The sequence below is a fragment of the Oncorhynchus nerka genome, linkage group LG24 (assembly GCF_034236695.1).
Source record: "Oncorhynchus nerka isolate Pitt River linkage group LG24, Oner_Uvic_2.0, whole genome shotgun sequence".
In the NCBI taxonomy this organism is placed as follows: domain Eukaryota; kingdom Metazoa; phylum Chordata; class Actinopteri; order Salmoniformes; family Salmonidae; genus Oncorhynchus; species Oncorhynchus nerka.
The window spans coordinates 80,624,639-80,644,068 of NC_088419.1; the positions used below are offsets into that span (position 1 = coordinate 80,624,639).

General features: G+C 42.6%; 1 protein-coding gene across 2 annotated transcripts in view; it reads right to left on the reverse strand.

Moving 5' to 3' along the window:
• Positions 1-2,287: 2,287 nt before the first annotated feature.
• Positions 2,288-19,430, reverse strand: part of syde2 (synapse defective 1, Rho GTPase, homolog 2 (C. elegans)) — a 76,510-nt gene continuing 59,367 nt past the window's right edge. For both annotated transcript variants that reach the window (XM_029633220.2, XM_029633222.2), the window contains exon 7: positions 2,288-6,479. In XM_029633220.2, the coding sequence (XP_029489080.2) occupies positions 5,761-6,479 (719 nt within the window). In that variant the 3' untranslated portion in view covers positions 2,288-5,760. The remainder of the gene's footprint in view (positions 6,480-19,430) is intronic.

Consider the following 19,430-nt stretch of genomic DNA (forward strand, 5'->3'; position numbering starts at 1 on the left):
AAAGTATTTAGTCAGCCACCAATTGTGCAAGTTCTCCCACTTAAAAAGAGAGAGAGAGGCCTGTAATTTTCATTATAGGTACACTTCAACTATGACAGACAAAATGAGAAAAAAAATCCAGAAAATCACATTTGCAAATTATGGTGGAAAATAAGTATTTGGTCACCTACAAACAAGCAAGATTTCTGGATCTCACAGACCTGTAACTTCTTCTTTTAGAGGCTCCTCTGTCCTCCACTCGTTACCTGTATTAATGGCACCTGTTTGAACTTGTTATCAGAATAAAAGACACCTGTCCACAACCTCAAACAGTCACACTCCAAACTCCACTATGGCCAAGACAAAAGAGCTGTCAAAGGACACCAGAAACAAAATTGTAGACCTGCACCAGACTGGGAAGAATGAATCTGCAATGGGTAAGCAGCTTGGTTTGAAGAAATCAACTGTGGGAGCAAATATTAGGAAATGGAAGATATACAAGACCACTGATAATCTCCCTCGATCTGGGGCTCCACGCAAGATCTCACCCCGTGGGGTCAAATTGATCACAAGAACGGTGAGCAAAAATCCCAGAACCCCACGGGGGGACCTAGTGAATGACCTGCAGAGAGCTGGGACCAAAGTAACAAAGCCTACCATCAGTAACACACTACGCCGCCAGGGACTCAAATCCTGCAGTGCCAGACGTGTCCCCCTGCTTACGCCAGTACATGTCCAGGCCAGTCTGAAGTTTGGAATTTGGAAGTTTGCACGTCCACGTCCTCCATCCACATCCTTCCCTCTTAATCAGTGTGTCACATTAACTATGAAGTTGTTAATGTTCTTCCATATTGTTATGAGGTTCTTAACTATGAAGTTGTTAATGTTCTTCCATATTGTTATGGTGTTCTTAACTATGAAGTTGTTAATGTTCTTCCATATTGTTATGAGGTTCTTAACTATGAAGTTGTTAATGTTCTTCCATATTGTTATGAGGTTCTTAACTATGAAGTTGTTAATGTTCTTCCATATTGTTATGGTGTTCTTAACTATGAAGTTGTTAATGTTCTTCCATATTGTTATGAGGTTCTTAACTATGAAGTTGTTAATGTTCTTCCATATTGTTATGAGGTTCTTAACTATGAAGTTGTTAATGTTCTTCCATATTGTTATGAGGTTCTTAACTATGAAGTTGTTAATGTTCTTCCATATTGTTATGAGGTTCTTAACTATGAAGTTGTTAATGTTCTTCCATGTTGTTATGAGGTTCTTAACTATGAAGTTGTTAATGTTCTTAGCTTAATCTTTTGAAAACAAACACGTAAAAAGATTCTGAGGATGAGCATCTTCAATATGTACCCATTGTTCCTCTTTAGTGCATTTAACTATATGTCCGTAGTAAAAGCCTTGGGTGGCGAGTTGATATAATTCCAAGTCTGGATGTATTAAATCACCCTCAGACTTAGGAAGACGTAAAACTTTCCATTTTATTCCATGAGTTTTATTTGCCCATATAAAGTCTGTTATGGAAGAGTATACTTTTTAAAAGAATGTCCCTCAGTGGGGTAATTGTGTTACGGAGCGTAAAAAGAAAGAAAAGAAAGGTAGCAGGCTACTCCACAGAGTTAAAATGATGAGGGCTGTCGTTCTGGAATGTCCCCGAAACTGTGCCAAGCACTGGGAGATTCCCACATCCTAAAAATATTCCCAAAACTCTGCAGAGCCAGGAACACTTCCCATCTTTCCTGTCTTTTGTTGCTTTGCTCTAACTTTTCCATAGCAAAGATAGATTGACCCTAATACATTGAAAATCCATATTTGAACCCTAATACCTTGGAAATCCATATTTGAAACCTAATACCTTGAAAATCCATACTTGAACCCTAACACCTTGGAAATCCATATTTGAACCCTAATACCTTGGAAATCCATATTTGAACCCTAACACCTTGGAAATCCATATTTGAACCCTAATACATTGAAAACCCTTATTTGAATCCTAATACATTAAAAACCCTTATTTGAAATCCCTTCTAACTTAAAGGCAGGAGGTCACAGCACAGTAGCGGATTCTGAAAGCAACATCGGTAGAAACCAAGACCCAATAAATAAGTGACTGTTAATGACTGTTAATGTTAGAAATTTTAATACTGGTCTAAAGTGAATAGCAAAAAGATATAACAGACATTACATCTCAAAATGGGATGCTTTGAGTGTTTCACTTTACTCTCATCTACCGGCCGAGGATTTGGCAGCAGAACATGGTTGAATCAACTTGACAAAATGTAATAACCAGAAAGACGCAAGGCCATATGAAATATATACTTTAATATGACCATACATTTCTCAAGATCAGTAGAAAGTATTATTCTATTTAGGGATGCTTTCATCATAGCTTTCTGTTTCCAAGACAGACATACAAACAGGACAGAGATGAAACAAAACAACTATTACAGAAACACGTTGACCGTATGACACTTACTGTACACGCAAACAACGATGTGCACGTGCTCAGACACAATGTGGACATGTGACACACTGATTAAGAGGGAAGGAGGGAGGGGGTTAGAGAAAGAGTGAAGAGGGAGGAATGCATTGATAGATACAGTGCTAGGCCAGCCCCGGAGGAGAGGAAACAGGGCCAGGCCAGGCCCGGAGGAGAGGAAACAGGGCCAGGCCAGGCCCGGAGGAGAGGAAACAGGGCCAGGCCAGGCCCGGAGGAGAGGAAACAGGGCCAGGCCAGGCCCGGAGGAGAGGAAACAGGGGCCAGGCCCGGAGGAGAGGAAACAGGGGCCAGGCCCGGAGGAGAGGACACAGGGCCAGGCCAGGCCCGGAGGAGAGGAACCAGGGCCAGGCCCGGAGGAGAGGAACCAGGGTCAGACCCGGAGGAGAGGAACCAGGGTCAGACCCGGAGGAGAGGAACAAGGGCCAGATCCGGAGGAGAGGAACCAGGGTCAGACCCGGAGGAGAGGAACCAGGGTCAGACCCGGAGGAGAGGAACAAGGGCCAGATCCGGAGGAGAGGAACCAGGGTCAGACCCGGAGGAGAGGAACCAGGGTCAGACCCGGAGGAGAGGAACAAGGGCCAGATCCGGAGGAGAGGAACAAGGGTCAGGCTAGAACCAGAAAAACATCCTTATATAATGAAAGCTTCACTGGATAGTTTCCCATCACCATAGGAAACTACTGCACTGCAGTGCAATCGCCTTAGGGACTAGCTAGATGAATTATTTTCCTTTCTTTTAGTCTTTCAATTAAATGTTCTTTTGAACCTGGTTGTTAGTCTGTGTCAGCAGCTGTCAAAGGGATGACAAAAAAAGTGGGATAGGAACAAATAGAAAAGAATCTCCATGTACACATAAATATGATACGATAACCTCAGGTGGGAAATATACTTGTTTAAGTTAGTAATAAAGCTTTTGACCATGCAACAATGTTCATCAGTACCTTTTAAACACAACTATGAACTCAGATTAGACCAACCGGCGACAAAACAGATGCCAAATATGTACAAAAAAATATAACAAAAATAACAATATCTCTCTTTCTGCAAGAATGTATTTCTATGTCATATATATTACAGCTTAAGTTGTACCATTAGTCCAGCACGTTTAAGATGTGTACAGGTAGCTTAAGTGGGAGGAAACAAAGCAACATAGACAGGTTAGGTGACAACGTCACGAAAACCATGCACCCATTTCAATGGGGCAGAAGGCTGTGTGTTGTGGTCCTGGATGGCCAGATAGCTAGCAACAATGACAAGAAGCTGCCATGTGGGGAAATGTAGGTGGCTCGTTTCAGCTTGTTTTATCTTGTGCTTGATACCATGTCTTGTTTTGACTGATGTCACGTCTATGCTAATATGGCGAATATTCTCTAGCTAGCTAACCAACTGTAACAATGTATTTGAGAGACAAGTGCTCATTGTGCAAATGTATTTGTTTTCAATGAACGTTAGAAACAAAATATAGTTGACATGTTATCAACAGTCTAAGCCAACCCCATCTGTTTAACCCCATAGTTGCACATGTGTTGGTTTTGTTGCTAAACAACCAATCCGTCTATATAGTCTATCATGGGTCAACACTACAAGGTTATGGTGAGCATTTAAATATGCCTGTATGGAAATATATATATAAGCTGTAAAAAATAATATATATACTCCAAATACATTTATATATACATAAATATGTTAAATACTGATCATTCTGAATCCCTGGATTTCTGAAAACTTGCTTTTATCTATTTAGGTAGTGGACTCACATGTCGTACTAGCCAGAGCCCTCTCCACACAGTAACTGTTTCTATGAAACATGTGAACTGCTGTTCTGCAGTCAGTATGTACCATACGTAAGTTTCCCATATTGGACTTTTTCCTCTTTAAACCCGCAGGTGATCACTGTCTGTCTAGATCATGGGTCTGAAACTCATTCCATGGAGGGCCTAGTGTCTGCAGGTTTTTGGGTTTTTCCATTTCAATTAGGCCCTAGACAACCAGGTGTAGGGAGTTCCTTACTAATTAATTACCTTAATTAATCAATTAAGCGCAAGGGAGGACCGAAAACCCGCTGACCCTGGGCCCTCCGTGGAATGAGTTTGGTACGTGTGGTCTTGATCAGGGGTTCTGGGGAACCCCTGGGTGCACATTAAGACCAAACCCTGGTCTAGATCATGTGGGAGGTTGGGGAAGAAGGGCTAAAAGAAAACCAGATATTAATGGTTTTCACCCATGTCATATTCACTTATTCATTTTTCAAATACATGACATCACTTTAGTTATTTTTTCTATCTCTCTTTGTTGCTACAGATTAGCTGCTCTGTTCTAGCAGGTAGAGAGAAACACTTATCACCCATTATCTCCTTGTTTCTGTGTTTCTCCATGGTATTGGAGCAGGTATGTATGTGACTGTATGATACGTCTGTACTCGTACCTGAGGAGGAGGAGGGTTCAGAGGTCTAGCCCCCTCCCTGGTTCTCCTCCCAGTCCATAGCCAGCTATACTGCATGTACCATATACCTAAATGACTTGTACTATACACTAAAGCCTGCCTCATAAGTGCATTGCTGTACGTCATAATGTTTCGTACCTCAATAGAAAAGCTCTCCCCTGCCTTAAAGTCCCACCTTCACACAATTAAGGCACCGTTTACACCCCTGGGGGTCAATGGGTTCTTCTAATAAGAAGAGAAGCAACAACAACAACAACAACCGGATAAGAACAACAGAACATGAGCGACATGTAAAAACAAGTCATCAAAAGCAAAACATTAATGAAACATCTAATAATGTCTTGTGGGTAGGTGCTAAATGAAGTGTCCAGCCAATCACGCACCAGAGTTCTAAACACCAGAGTTCTGCAGGGGCGCACGACACGGGTGCACGTGCCACTGAGTCGTCTTTATTAAAGGTCACCACGGCAACCCTGGAGCCAAATTCCTGAACCCCAACAACTCTCCAGTCTCGAAGCCCTTAGAATTAGCTAAGCCTTTTCCATCTTCGGGGGCTGTGTGTTTGAGTCAGTAGCATGTTGGGCTGAGTGTGTGTTGAGTCAGTAGTCTGTTGGGCTGTGTGTTGAGTAAGTAGTCTGTTGGGCTGTGTGTTGAGTCAGTAGTCTGTTGGGCTGTGTGTTTGAGTCAGTAGTCTGTTGGGCTGTGTGTTTGAGTCAGTAGCTTGTTGGGCTGAGTGTGTGTTGAGTCAGTAGCCTGTTGGGCTGTGTGTGAGTCAGTAGCCTGTTGGGCTGTGTGTTTGAGTCAGTAGCCTGTGAGGCTGAATGTGTGTTGTGTTAGTAGCTAACTTTGAGATTGTTCTTGTTGAGCTCTCTCTCCAGGTTGCCTATGAGCGTGTCGATGCTCTCCTGCAGGTCTCGCAGGTTGACCCTGTTGCTGAGAACGGGGCTGATGTCCTGGATCTTCATGTAAGCCTGGTATGTGTGCTCTTTGGGGTTGTGGAGGGGCAGGATGCGCTCATCCTCATCATCACACACCCTATCGTCTGATGGCTGACCGTCACTGGAGACATCGCTCTCCTCCTCTGCTTCTCTCTCCTCTTCCTCCTTCTCTACAGGTCCCTCCATCACCTCCTGGAGTAGTGGGGGTTCCTGTTTTGCTGTAGGTGGCTCTGCCTGTCCTTCCTCCTGTCGACTCTCCAGTAATCCTTCCGGTCTCAGCTCCTCTCCCCCTTCCTCCCCCCTGTCCTCTCCTTCCTGTCCCTCCTCAGTGACCTCCATATCCTCAGAAGGAACATCATCATAGTCATTTTCCTCCTGGGCCAGAGGAGGGGGGAGGTAGCGCTCTCCACAGCGACTCCAGTCACCGGCGTAACGGTTGCTAGGGCTGTCCAGTCGGCCCGGCCTAGGTCGCAGCACCCCGGCCATCTCTGCATCACTCAAGTTCAGCACCTGGGGACGCTCCTTCCTCCGACGCAGGGGTGGAGCGGCAGGCTGGTCGGCTGGGCCGGGGTGCTCCAGGATGGGGGATGAGGTCTTTCCATGTGGGTCCACCACTATAAGGAGAGATGGAAAGACAGGAGAGAGAAAGAAAGAGTTAGTTAAAGAGTAAACAGGAAGTTATCCAGTCAGTGCCATAGTCCTATAGCTCTGTTAACTCCTGGTGTATGGCACAAGCTCTTCAAGCACTGTTGGTGCAAACCAATTCAAAAATATGATAATTTTCATTCAAGCACACTGTATACACAAGGTCCTCCTGGAGTACAGCCACGGTCTAAAGGTGGTAGTTTAGACATTAACCCATGCCATGCTGCATAGAAATATGCCAAAGCCACTCCAACACACTCTACTACTTCACTTCTACAGCTGTACATTTGACCTAGTCTTCAAATGTCTGTGAACTAACCTAACACACGTCCCTTCTGTGGGGTGAAGAAGGGGTAGGAGGGAATCACATGATATGAGCATGTCTGAGCTAGGAAGATGAACAGAACACAGAGCACGCCAACAGTCCAACCACCACAGCCCAGTTACCTGTCTGTCTCTCTGTGTTCCTATTACACAGTGTCCCCCACACCTTTACATACCTCCTACAGTCAGTGGTGGAATAAAACAAACAAAACACATTCCAGAGGTAAAACTGATATGTCCACTCACTGCAACAAAAAGCAACCAGTCAAGCGGCCAGTTGACATGAAAGACCTTGAAACTCGACTTTACTGTTACAGCTATTTCATGCTGAAGAAGGTAGAAAGTAAAGTACACAAGCCCCACAGTGGAACAGCAAAGCCAACAGCTGATTTTGATATCATACTGTATGAATGCTTTCAATGAGTACCACCATAACGCTGGCGCGGTGTGCCGGGTATTTTGACAATAACGTCTGTAGAGTCCGGATGGTTTGACTAATTAAAAGCTGAGACTCCCTCGAACACGTAACATGTTTTGCTCTATGACTTCACAAGCTACACAAGAGTTGTTAGAAGGTATGGGATTCTTCTACATAGGAAATCCCAGGACGAAGTGTCTATAATACTGTAATAAGCTCACATAGTTTCTGTCTCAAATTCCAAACTGTTGTCACTGTCATTTCCCAGTGTGCAAACAATTTCTGTACCTACATTCGTATAAATTCATTTTTTATCAGGTTTTTGCTTTGGTGGACCTTCTTTTTTGTATTGACATTTGTCAATAAATCATGAATGCATTTGTTTATATCAAATTGATTTGTGATCTACTTGTAGCCCTGGTTGTCCTGAAAATAAAATGTCAAAAAACTTCATTGTGAGGTTAAATATAAGGACTGGACATACAGATAAATTAAAGTCAGATAAATGAAATGCCGATTTTTGCCGGGGTATCGTGACTGAGAAGGATGAGAAATTGTTGATGAACAGATGATGACTGTGTTACAGAGTGTAGTAGATGAACAGATGATGACTGTTACAGAGTGTAGTAGATGAACAGATGATGACTGTTACAGAGTGTAGTAGATGAACAGATGATAACTGTTACAGAGTGTAGTAGATGAACAGATGATGACTGTTACAGAGTGTAGTAGATGAACAGATGATGACTGTTACAGAGTGTAGTAGATGAACAGATGATGACTGTTACAGAGTGTAGTAGATGACAGATGAGTAGATGACTGTTACAGAGTGTAGTAGATGAACAGATGATGTAGTAGATGAACAGATGATGACTGTTACAGAGTGTAGTAGATGAACAGATGATGACTGTTACAGAGTGTAGTAGATGAACAGATGATAGACTGTTACAGAGTGTAGTAGATGAACAGATGATGACTGTTACAGAGTGTAGTAGATGAACAGATGATGACTGTTACAGAGTGTAGTAGATGAACAGATGATGACTGTTACAGAGTGTAGTAGATGAACAGATGATGACTGTTACAGAGTGTAGTAGATGAACAGATGATGACTGTTACAGAGTGTAGTAGATGAACAGATGATGACTGTTACAGAGTGTAGATGAACAGATGAACAGATGAGTAGACTGTTACAGAGTGTAGTAGATGAACAGATGATGACTGTTACAGAGTGTAGTAGATGAACAGATGATGACTGTTAGATGAGTAGATGAACTGATAACTGTTACAGAGTGTAGTAGATGAACAGATGATGACTGTTACAGAGTGTAGTAGATGAACAGATGATAACTGTTACAGAGTGTTAGATGAACAGATGATGTGTTACAGAGTAGTAGATGAACAGATGATGACTGTTACAGAGTGTAGTAGATGAACAGATGATGACTGTTACAGAGTGTAGTAGATGAACAGATGATAACTGTGTTACAGAGTGTAGTAGATGAACAGATGATAACTGTTACAGAGTGTAGTAGATGAACAGATGATGACTGTTACAGAGTGTAGTAGATGAACAGATGATGACTGTTACAGAGTGTAGTAGATGAACAGATGATGACTGTTACAGAGTGTAGTAGATGAACAGATGATGACTGTTACAGAGTGTAGTAGATGAACAGATGATGACTGTTACAGAGTGTAGTAGATGAACAGATGATGACTGTTACAGAGTGTAGTAGATGAACAGATGATGACTGTTACAGAGTGTAGTAGATGAACAGATGATGACTGTTACAGAGTGTAGTAGATGAACAGATGATAACTGTTACAGAGTGTAGTAGATGAACAGATGATGACTGTTACAGAGTGTAGTAGATGAACAGATGATGACTGTTACAGAGTGTAGTAGATGAACAGATGATGACTGTTACAGAGTGTAGTAGATGAACAGATGATGACTGTTACAGAGTGTAGTAGATGAACAGATGATGACTGTTACAGAGTGTAGTAGATGAACAGATGATGACTGTTACAGAGTGTAGTAGATGAACAGATGATGACTGTTACAGAGTGTAGTAGATGAACAGATGATGACTGTTAGATGAACAGAGTGTAGTAGATGAACAGATGATAACTGTTACAGAGTGTAGTAGATGAACAGATGATGACTGTTACAGAGTGTGTAGATAGATGAACTGTTACAGATGAGATGAACTGTTTACAGAGTGTAGTAGATGAACAGATGATGACTGTTACAGAGTGTAGTAGATGAACAGATGATGACTGTTACAGAGTGTAGTAGATGAACAGATGATGACTGTTACAGAGTGTAGTAGATGAACAGATGATGACTGTTACAGAGTGTAGTAGATGAACAGATGATGACTGTTACAGAGTGTAGTAGTAGATGAACAGATGATGAACTGTTACAGAGTGTAGTAGATGAACAGATGATGACTGTTACAGAGTGTAGTAGATGAACAGATGATGACTGTTACAGAGTGTAGTAGATGAACAGATGATGACTGTTACAGAGTGTAGTAGATGAACAGATGATGACTGTTACAGAGTGTAGTAGATGAACAGATGATGACTGTTACAGAGTGTAGTAGATGAACAGATGATGACAGATGATGACTGTTACAGAGTGTAGTAGATGAACAGATGATGACTGTTACAGAGTGTAGTAGATGAACAGATGATAACTGTTACAGAGTGTAGTAGATGAACAGATGATGACTGTTACAGAGTGTAGTAGATGAACAGATGATGACTGTTACAGAGTGTAGTAGATGAACAGATGATAACTGTTACAGAGTGTAGTAGATGAACAGATGATGACTGTTACAGAGTGTAGTAGATGAACAGATGATAACTGTTACAGAGTGTAGTAGATGAACAGATGATAACTGTTACAGAGTGTAGTAGATGAACAGATGAGATGAACAGATGATAACTGTTACAGAGTGTAGTAGATGAACAGATGATGACTGTGTACAGAGTGTAGTAGATGAACAGATGATAACTGTTACAGAGTGTAGTAGATGAACAGATGATGACTGTTACAGAGTGTAGTAGATGAACAGATGATGACTGTTACAGAGTGTAGTAGATGAACAGATGATGACTGTTACAGAGTGTAGTAGATGAACAGATGATAACTGTTACAGAGTGTAGTAGATGAACAGATGATGACTGTTACAGAGTGTAGTAGATGAACAGATGATGACTGTTACAGAGTGTAGTAGATGAACAGATGATGACTGTTACAGAGTAGATGAACAGATGATAACTGTTACAGAGTGTAGTAGATGAACAGATGATGACTGTTACAGAGTGTAGTAGATGAACAGATGATGACTGTTACAGAGTGTAGTAGATGAACAGATGATGACTGTTACAGAGTGTAGTAGATGAACAGATGATGACTGTTACAGAGTGTAGTAGATGAACAGATGATGACTGTTACAGAGTGTAGTAGATGAACAGATGATGACTGTTACAGAGTGTAGTAGATGAACAGATGATGACTGTTACAGAGTGTAGATAACAGATGAACAGATGATGACTGTTACAGAGTGTAGTAGATGAACAGATGATGACTGTTACAGAGTGTAGTAGATGAACAGATGATGACTGTTACAGAGTGTAGTAGATGAACAGATGATGACTGTTACAGAGTGTAGTAGATGAACAGATGATGACTGTTACAGAGTGTAGTAGATGAACAGATGATGACTGTTACAGAGTGTAGTAGATGAACAGATGATAACTGTTACAGAGTGTAGTAGATGAACAGATGATGACTGTTACAGAGTGTAGTAGATGAACAGATGATGACTGTTACAGAGTGTAGTAGATGAACAGATGATGACTGTTACAGAGTGTAGTAGATGAACAGATGATGACTGTTACAGAGTGTAGTAGATGAACAGATGATAACTGTTACAGAGTGTAGTAGATGAACAGATGATGACTGTTACAGAGTGTAGTAGATGAACAGATGATGACTGTTACAGAGTGTAGTAGATGAACAGATGATAACTGTTACAGAGTGTAGTAGATGAACAGATGATGACTGTTACAGAGTGTAGTAGATGAACAGATGATGACTGTTACAGAGTGTAGTAGATGAACAGATGATAACTGTTACAGAGTGTAGTAGATGAACAGATGATAACTGTTACAGAGTGTAGTAGATGAACAGATGATGACTGTTACAGAGTGTAGTAGATGAACAGATGATGACTGTTACAGAGTGTAGTAGATGAACAGATGATAACTGTGTTACAGAGTGTAGTAGATGAACAGATGATAACTGTTTACAGAGAATAGTAGATGAACAGATGATGACTGTTACAGAGTGTAGTAGATGAACAGATGATAACTGTTACAGAGTGTAGTAGATGAACAGATGATGACTGTGTTACAGAGTGTAGTAGATGAACAGATGATGACTGTTACAGAGTGTAGTAGATGAACAGATGATAACTGTTACAGAGTGTAGTAGATGAACAGATGATAACTGTTACAGAGTGTAGTAGATGAACAGACGATGACTGTTACAGAGTGTAGTAGATGAACAGATGATGACTGTTACAGAGTGTAGTAGATGAACAGATGATAACTGTTACAGAGTGTAGTAGATGAACAGATGATAACTGTTACAGCGTGTAGTAGATAAACAGATGATGACTGTGTTACAGAGTGTAGTAGATGAACAGATGATGACTGTTACAGAGTGTAGTAGATGAACAGATGATAACTGTTACAGAGTGTAGTAGATGAATAGATGATGACTGTGTTACAGCGTGTAGTAGATAAACAGATGCTGACTGTTACAGCGTGTAGTAGATGAACAGATGATGACTGTGTTACAGCGTGTAGTAGATGAACAGATGATGACTGTTACAGAGTGTAGTAGATGAACAGATGATGACTGTTACAGAGTGTAGTAGATGAACAGATGATGACTGTTACAGAGTGTAGTAGATGAACAGATGATGACTGTTACAGAGTGTAGTAGATGAACAGATGATAACTGTGTTACAGAGTGTAGTAGATGAACAGATGATGACTGTTACAGAGTGTAGTAGATGAACAGATGATAACTGTTACAGAGTGTAGTAGATGAACAGATGATGACTGTTACAGCGTGTAGTAGATGAAAAGCAGGATCGTTCTTATTTCAGGGCTCAAGGAGGCATCTGCCATTGATCCAAGAATAAGCAAATAACCCCGAACCCCCATCACCTCAACCCCTGAACTCCCAGCCTCCCCATCCTGCCTGTGCCACACACCCTCCTGAACACTTCCAAATCCAGAGCTGCTCCCACTGTGCTGTCCCTGACCAGTTAAAAATATCCAGAGCCTCACACACCCTTCTCCCCTCCCCTCTCCTCTCCCCTCACTCCACCACTCTGCCATATTGTGATCTCTCCCTGCCCACCTGCTCTCTGCCCAAACACACACGGCCGCAAGCACACACACAACACACACAAGCACGCCCACACTCACCAGAAAAGCACAGTGGTCACCAAGGCCAAAGTGTCACACACACACTTTCACCTCCTTATGAAATTCACCAAATACCAAGGCTAAGCAGTCACATACACAGACACATATCTGCCCACACACACACACACACACACACACACACACACACACACACACACACACACACACACACACACACACACACACACACACACCGTTCATTAACACCCTCCTCCCCCATTGAAGACATAGCAAATACAGAGGACAAGCCAACTCTCCTAATCACATAACCCTAGACACACTCATACAATCCCAGAAACACATTCACACAACCCCAGGCACACTCACACAACCCCAGAAACACATTTACATAACCCAGGTCACACACTCCAGGCCTATGCAACAATGCAGTGGAAGGTGTGGTCCTCGTGAAGAGGCTGGACATATCTCATGATTGTGAAATGTTTGGGTGAAGCTGGGAGGGCTAAGAGTTAAGGTTAGGACTGGAATATCCTAGGTGGAGAGGGTACTAAAAGTAATATTTTAACAAAATCGTGCCGTTTGAGGCCATGTGGTGGAAAGTGATACGGGCGCTGGAGATACGGGTGATGGCTAGTGGGTCTGGGTAGGAGTGATGTAGTTGATGGAGATAGGGGTGATGGCTAGTGGGTCTGGGTAGGAGTGATGTAGTTGATGGAGATAGGGGTGATGGCTAGTGGGTCTGGGTAGGAGTGATGTAGTTGATGGAGATAGGGGTGATGGCTAGTGGGTGGGTAGGGGTGAGGCTGATGGTTGATGGAGATAGGGGTGATGGCTAGTGGGTCTGGGTAGGAGTGATCTAGTTGATGGAGATAGGGGTGATGGCTAGTGGGTCTGGGTAGGAGTGATGTAGTTGATGGAGATAGGGGTGAGGGCTAGTGGGTCTGGGTAGGAGTGATGTAGTTGATGGAGATAGGGGTGATGGCTAGTGGGTCTGGGTAGGAGTGATGTAGTTGATGGAGATAGGGGTGAGGGCTAGTGGGTCTGGGTAGGAGTGATGTAGTTGATGGAGATAGGGGTGAGGGCTAGTGGGTCTGGGTAGGAGTGATGTAGTTGATGGAGATAGGGGTGATGGCTAGTGGGTCTGGGTAGGAGTGATGTAGTTGATGGAGATAGGGGTGAGGGCTAGTGGGTCTGGGTAGGAGTGATGTAGTTGATGGAGATAGGGGTGAGGGCTAGTGGGTCTGGGTAGGAGTGATGTAGTTGATGGAGATAGGGTGAGGGCTAGTGGGTCTGGGCAGGAGTGATGTAGTTGATGGAGATAGGGTGAGGGCTAGTGGGTCTGGGTAGGAGTGATGTAGTTGATGGAGATAGGGTGAGGGCTAGTGGGTCTGGGTAGGAGTGATGTAGTTGATGGAGATAGGGGTGAGGGCTAGTGGGTCTGGGCAGGAGTGATGTAGTTGATGGAGATAGGGTGAGGGCTAGTGGGTCTGGGTAGGAGTGATGTAGTTGATGGAGATAGGGGTGAGGGCTAGTGGGTCTGGGTAGGAGTGATGTAGTTGATGGAGATAGGGGTGAGGGCTAGTGGGTCTGGGCAGGAGTGATGTAGTTGATGGAGATAGGGGTGAGGGCTAGTGGGTCTGGGTAGGAGTGATGTAGTTGATGGAGATAGGGGTGAGGCTAGTGGGTCTGGGTAGGAGTGATGTAGTTGATGGAGATAGGGTGAGGGCTAGTGGGTCTGGGCAGGAGTGATGTAGTTGATGGAGATAGGGGTGAGGGCTAGTGGGTCTGGGTAGGAGTGATGTAGTTGATGGAGATAGGGTGAGGGCTAGTGGGTCTGGGCAGGAGTGATGTAGTTGATGGAGATAGGGGTGAGGCTAGTGGGTCTGGGTAGGAGTGATGTAGTTGATGGAGATAGGGGTGAGGGCTAGTGGGTCTGGGCAGGAGTGATGTAGTTGATGGAGATAGGGGTGAGGGCTAGTGGGTCTGGGTAGGAGTGATGTAGTTGATGGAGATAGGGTGAGGGCTAGTGGGTCTGGGCAGGAGTGATGTAGTTGATGGAGATAGGGGTGAGGCTAGTGGGTCTGGGTAGGAGTGATGTAGTTGATGGAGATAGGGTGAGGGCTAGTGGGTCTGGGTAGGAGTGATGTAGTTGATGGAGATAGGGGTGAGGGCTAGTGGGTCTGGGTAGGAGTGATGTAGTTGATGGAGATAGGGGTGAGGGCTAGTGGGTCTGGGTAGGAGTGATGTAGTTGATGGAGATAGGGGTGAGGGCTAGTGGGTCTGGGCAGGAGTGATGTAGTTGATGTTTGTATGATGTCTGTTTTGTACTAATAAAATATCAAATAAAATCATATAAAAATATGAATAAAGGTCATGTTTTAACATATTAATAAGCAGAATGGGATTCAATTTGAAGGGCAGGGACAGCGAGGAGTATTAAGATCAGCTGCTTGCCTTGCATGTATAAGCTTAAGCAATACACCATGCAGCGTACGTAAACAACACTATGAAGTTAAATGCAGTTAGTGCAGTTGGAATGTTAGTGATCTGAGGGGGATCAGACAGGTTTAGCCTTACAGGCTTCTATTCTCCATCCTCCTTAGACTTAAACAATAACACAGGCTTTGACATCTAAACCGCCTAGCAACCCAACACTCATACCCCTCTCCCTCTCATATCCTCCCTCTATCCCTGTACTCAACGGTGCGTATCTGTTCTCATGTCACCATGCACACAAAGAAGACAGCTGCTGAGAGCAGAACAGTTGGACAAGGAGACAAATTACCAACCATAGAGCCACAGTTGGTCCAGGATGTCTGTCTGCATCCCAAACAGCAACCTACAGGGTGTATGTCTGCATCCCAAACAGCACCCTACAGGGTGTCTGTCTGCATCCCAAACAGCAACCTACAGGGTGTATGTCTGCATCCCAAACAGCACCCTACAGGGTGTCTGTCTGCATCCCAAACAGCAACCTACAGGGTGTATGTCTGCATCCCAAACAGCACCCTACAGGGTGTCTGTCTGCATCCCAAACAGCACCCTACAGGGTGTCTGTCTGCATCCCAAACAGCAACCTACAGGGTGTATGTCTGCATCCCAAACAGCACCCTACAGGGTGTCTGTCTGCATCCCAAACAGCACACTACAGGGTGTATGTCTGCATCCCAAACAGCACCCTACAGGGTGTATGTCTGCATCCCAAACAGCACACTACAGGGTGTATGTCTGCATCCCAAACAGCACCCTACAGGGTGTCTGTCTGCATCCCAAACAGCAACCTACAGGGTGTATGTCTGCATCCCAAACAGCACCCTACAGGGTGTCTGTCTGCATCCCAAACAGCACACTACAGGGTGTATGTCTGCATCCCAAACAGCACCCTACATTGTGTCTGTCTGCATCCCAAACAGCAACCTACAGGGTGTATGTCTGCATCCCAAACAGCACCCTACAGGGTGTCTGTCTGCATCCCAAACAGCAACCTACAGGGTGTATGTCTGCATCCCAAACAGCACACTACAGGGTGTCTGTCTGCATCCCAAACGGCACCCTACAGGGTGTCCACCCACTCTGCCCAGAGTGGGTGAAAACGCAATTTGGTGAGGAAATTTCACTTCCTTATGTTGTAATGTACATTTTAACAAGACAAATATGATTATTCATGTTTTGAATAGTTCAGTGGGTTCTTTCTCTAACATATCATTAACATTAACAGTTGAAGTCAGAAGTCGGTTAAGACAACTGCTTTGTGCAAGTAATTTTTCAACAATTGTTAACAGACAGATTATTTCACTTATAATGCACTGTATCACAATTCCAGTGGGTCAGAAGTTTACATACACTAAGTTGACTGTGCCTTTAAACAGCTTGGAAAATTCCAGAAAATGATGTCGCGGCTTTAGAAGCTTCTAATAGGCTAATTGACATTATTTGAGTCAATTGGAGGTGTACCTGTGGATGCATTTCAAGGCCTACCTTCAAACTCAGTGCCTCCTTGCTTGACATCATGGGAAAATCATAAGAAATCAGCCAAGACCTCAGAAAAACAATTGTAGACCTCCACAAGTCTGGTTTATCATTGGGAGCAATTTCCAAACACCTGAAGGTACCATGTTCATCTGTACAAACAATAGTACGCAAGTATAAACACCATGGGACCACGCAGCTGTCATACCGCTCTGGAAGGAGACCCATTCTGTCTCCTAGAAATTAATGTACTTTGGTGCGAAAAGTGCAAATTATTCCCAGAACAACAGCAAAGGACCTTGTGAAGATGCTGGAGGAAACAGGTACAAAAGTATCTATACCCACAGTAAAACGAGTCCTATATCGACATAGATCGTACTTTTTGGAGAAATGTCCTCTGGTCTGATGAAACGAAAATAGAACTGTTTGGCCATATTGACCATCGTTATGTTTAGAGGAAAAGGGGGAGGCTTGCAAGCCGAAGAACACCATCCCAAATGTGAAGCACGGGGGTGGCAGCATCATGTTGTAGGGGTGCTTTGCTGCAGGAGGGAATGGTGCACTTCACAAAATAGATGGCATCATGAAGATGGAAAATTATGTGGATATATTGAAGCAACATCTCAAGACATAAAGCTTGGTCGCAAATGGTTCTTCCAAATGGACAATGACCACAAGCATACTTCCAAAGTTGTGGCAAAATGGCTTAAGGACAACAAAGTCAAGGTATTGGAGTGGCCATCACAAAGCCCTGACCTCAATCCCATAGAAAATGTGTGGGCAGAACTGAAAAAGCATGTGCGAGCAAGGAGGCCTACAAACCTGACTCAGTTACACCAGCTCTGTCAGGAGGAATGGGCCAAAATTCACCCAACTTATTGTGGGAAGCTTGTGGAAGGCTCCCCAAAACGTTGACCCAAGTTATTTAATTTAAAGGAAATGCTGCCAAATACTAATTGAGTGTATGTAAACTTCTGACCCACTTGGAATATGATGAAAGAAATAAAAGCTGAAATAAATAATTCTCGCTATTATTCTGACATTTCACATTCTTAAAATAAAGTGGTGATTCTAACTAATTTAAGACAGGGAATTTTTACTTGGATTAAATGTAAGGAATTGTGAAAAACTGAGTTAAATTGTATTTGGCTAAGGTGTATGTAAATTTCTGACTTCAACTATATATAAAAGGTCAGATTTTGTAACCTAATACATCTGATAATAAGCACTGAGCTCTGTTGACATCGTGGTGCAGGTTTCTCTTTTGAGGATTTTACATATTGTGGTCGTCGTCTTTAAAGTTGCTTCCATGGGTCACAAAAAGCTAAAATAACATGACACCAGCTGAAATAAATGTAAAATGCTTTGAAAATGCTTGGTATACGCTCAGTGCGCCATTGACATTTCACAGAGACACGCTTATTTTTGTGAGAAATCTTTGAAAAAGAACAGGAATGTCGAATTAGTATGAAAAGTGTATACTAAAATATGAAAATACTACACGTCATGTCTCTAAATTGATATCCATCTTACCTCTATATTGTATCTTTATCTTTAATTCTTGCTAGCTGATGCGAAGCAATTTTCCAATTTTTTTACCACTTTGTTTCTCTGGCCTCCATTGATTTAGTCACCCTAATTCTGGCCATGCTACCGGGGTAAAAACTTCAAAAACGTTTGGACGGATTAGGATAGAGACCAGAAGTTTGGACCTTTTGAAAAGTATTCAGAACCCTTCACTTTTTCCACATTTTGTTACATTAGAGCATAATTCTAAAATTGATTAAATTATTTTTCTCATCAATCTACACACAATACCCCACTTAATATAATGTTTACATACCCTACATTACTCATCTCATATGTATATGTATATACTGTACTCTATATCATCTACTGCATCTTTATGTAATACATGTATCACTAGCCACTTTAAACTATGCCACTTTGTTTACATACTCATCTCATATGTATATACTGTACTCCATACCATCTACTGCATCTTGCCATGCTGTTCTGTACCATCACTCATTCATATATCTTTATGTACATATTCTTTATCCCTTTACACTTGTGTGTATAAGGTAGTAGTTTTGGAATTGTTAGGTTAGATTACTCATTGGTTGCTACTGCATTGTCGGAACTAGAAGCACAAGCATTTCACTACACTCGCATTAACATCTAACATTTGATTTGATTTAATGACACACTTTTGCAAATATATTGAAAATAAAAAACAGAAATACCTTATTGTGACCAGTTTCAGGAAAGTAGGCGTTTGTCACACGTTACTACTTCACAGGAGCGGCATTCGAACGTAAACATAATTTTTAAAATCAAAATGCGTTATTTAGCAGGCGCTATCGACAGATCAGTTGGAAAAAGTAATGGGCTACTTTCTGCACGCGCCACAGTTAGTGTGAACCAGACCGACTTGACACAACACAGGTAAAACGAGATGAGGCTACAAGCAAAACGAAGTTAAATGGTCCCAATCTACCGTGAACCGTTCATTTATGTATACGGGTAAGAGTCTAGCTACATTTTCAGATCTACATTTATCATTTGGTCAGAAAGTCATTTTTATTGCAAGTTAGTTAGCAAACATTAGCTTGCTGACTTGCTAGCTAACGTTACGTGTATGATCTGTGTAGTAATATTATTTGAATCAGAAATTCCATTTGCTAGTTATAGCCTAATGTTAGCTAGCTAACATTGAACCTAGTTTGTT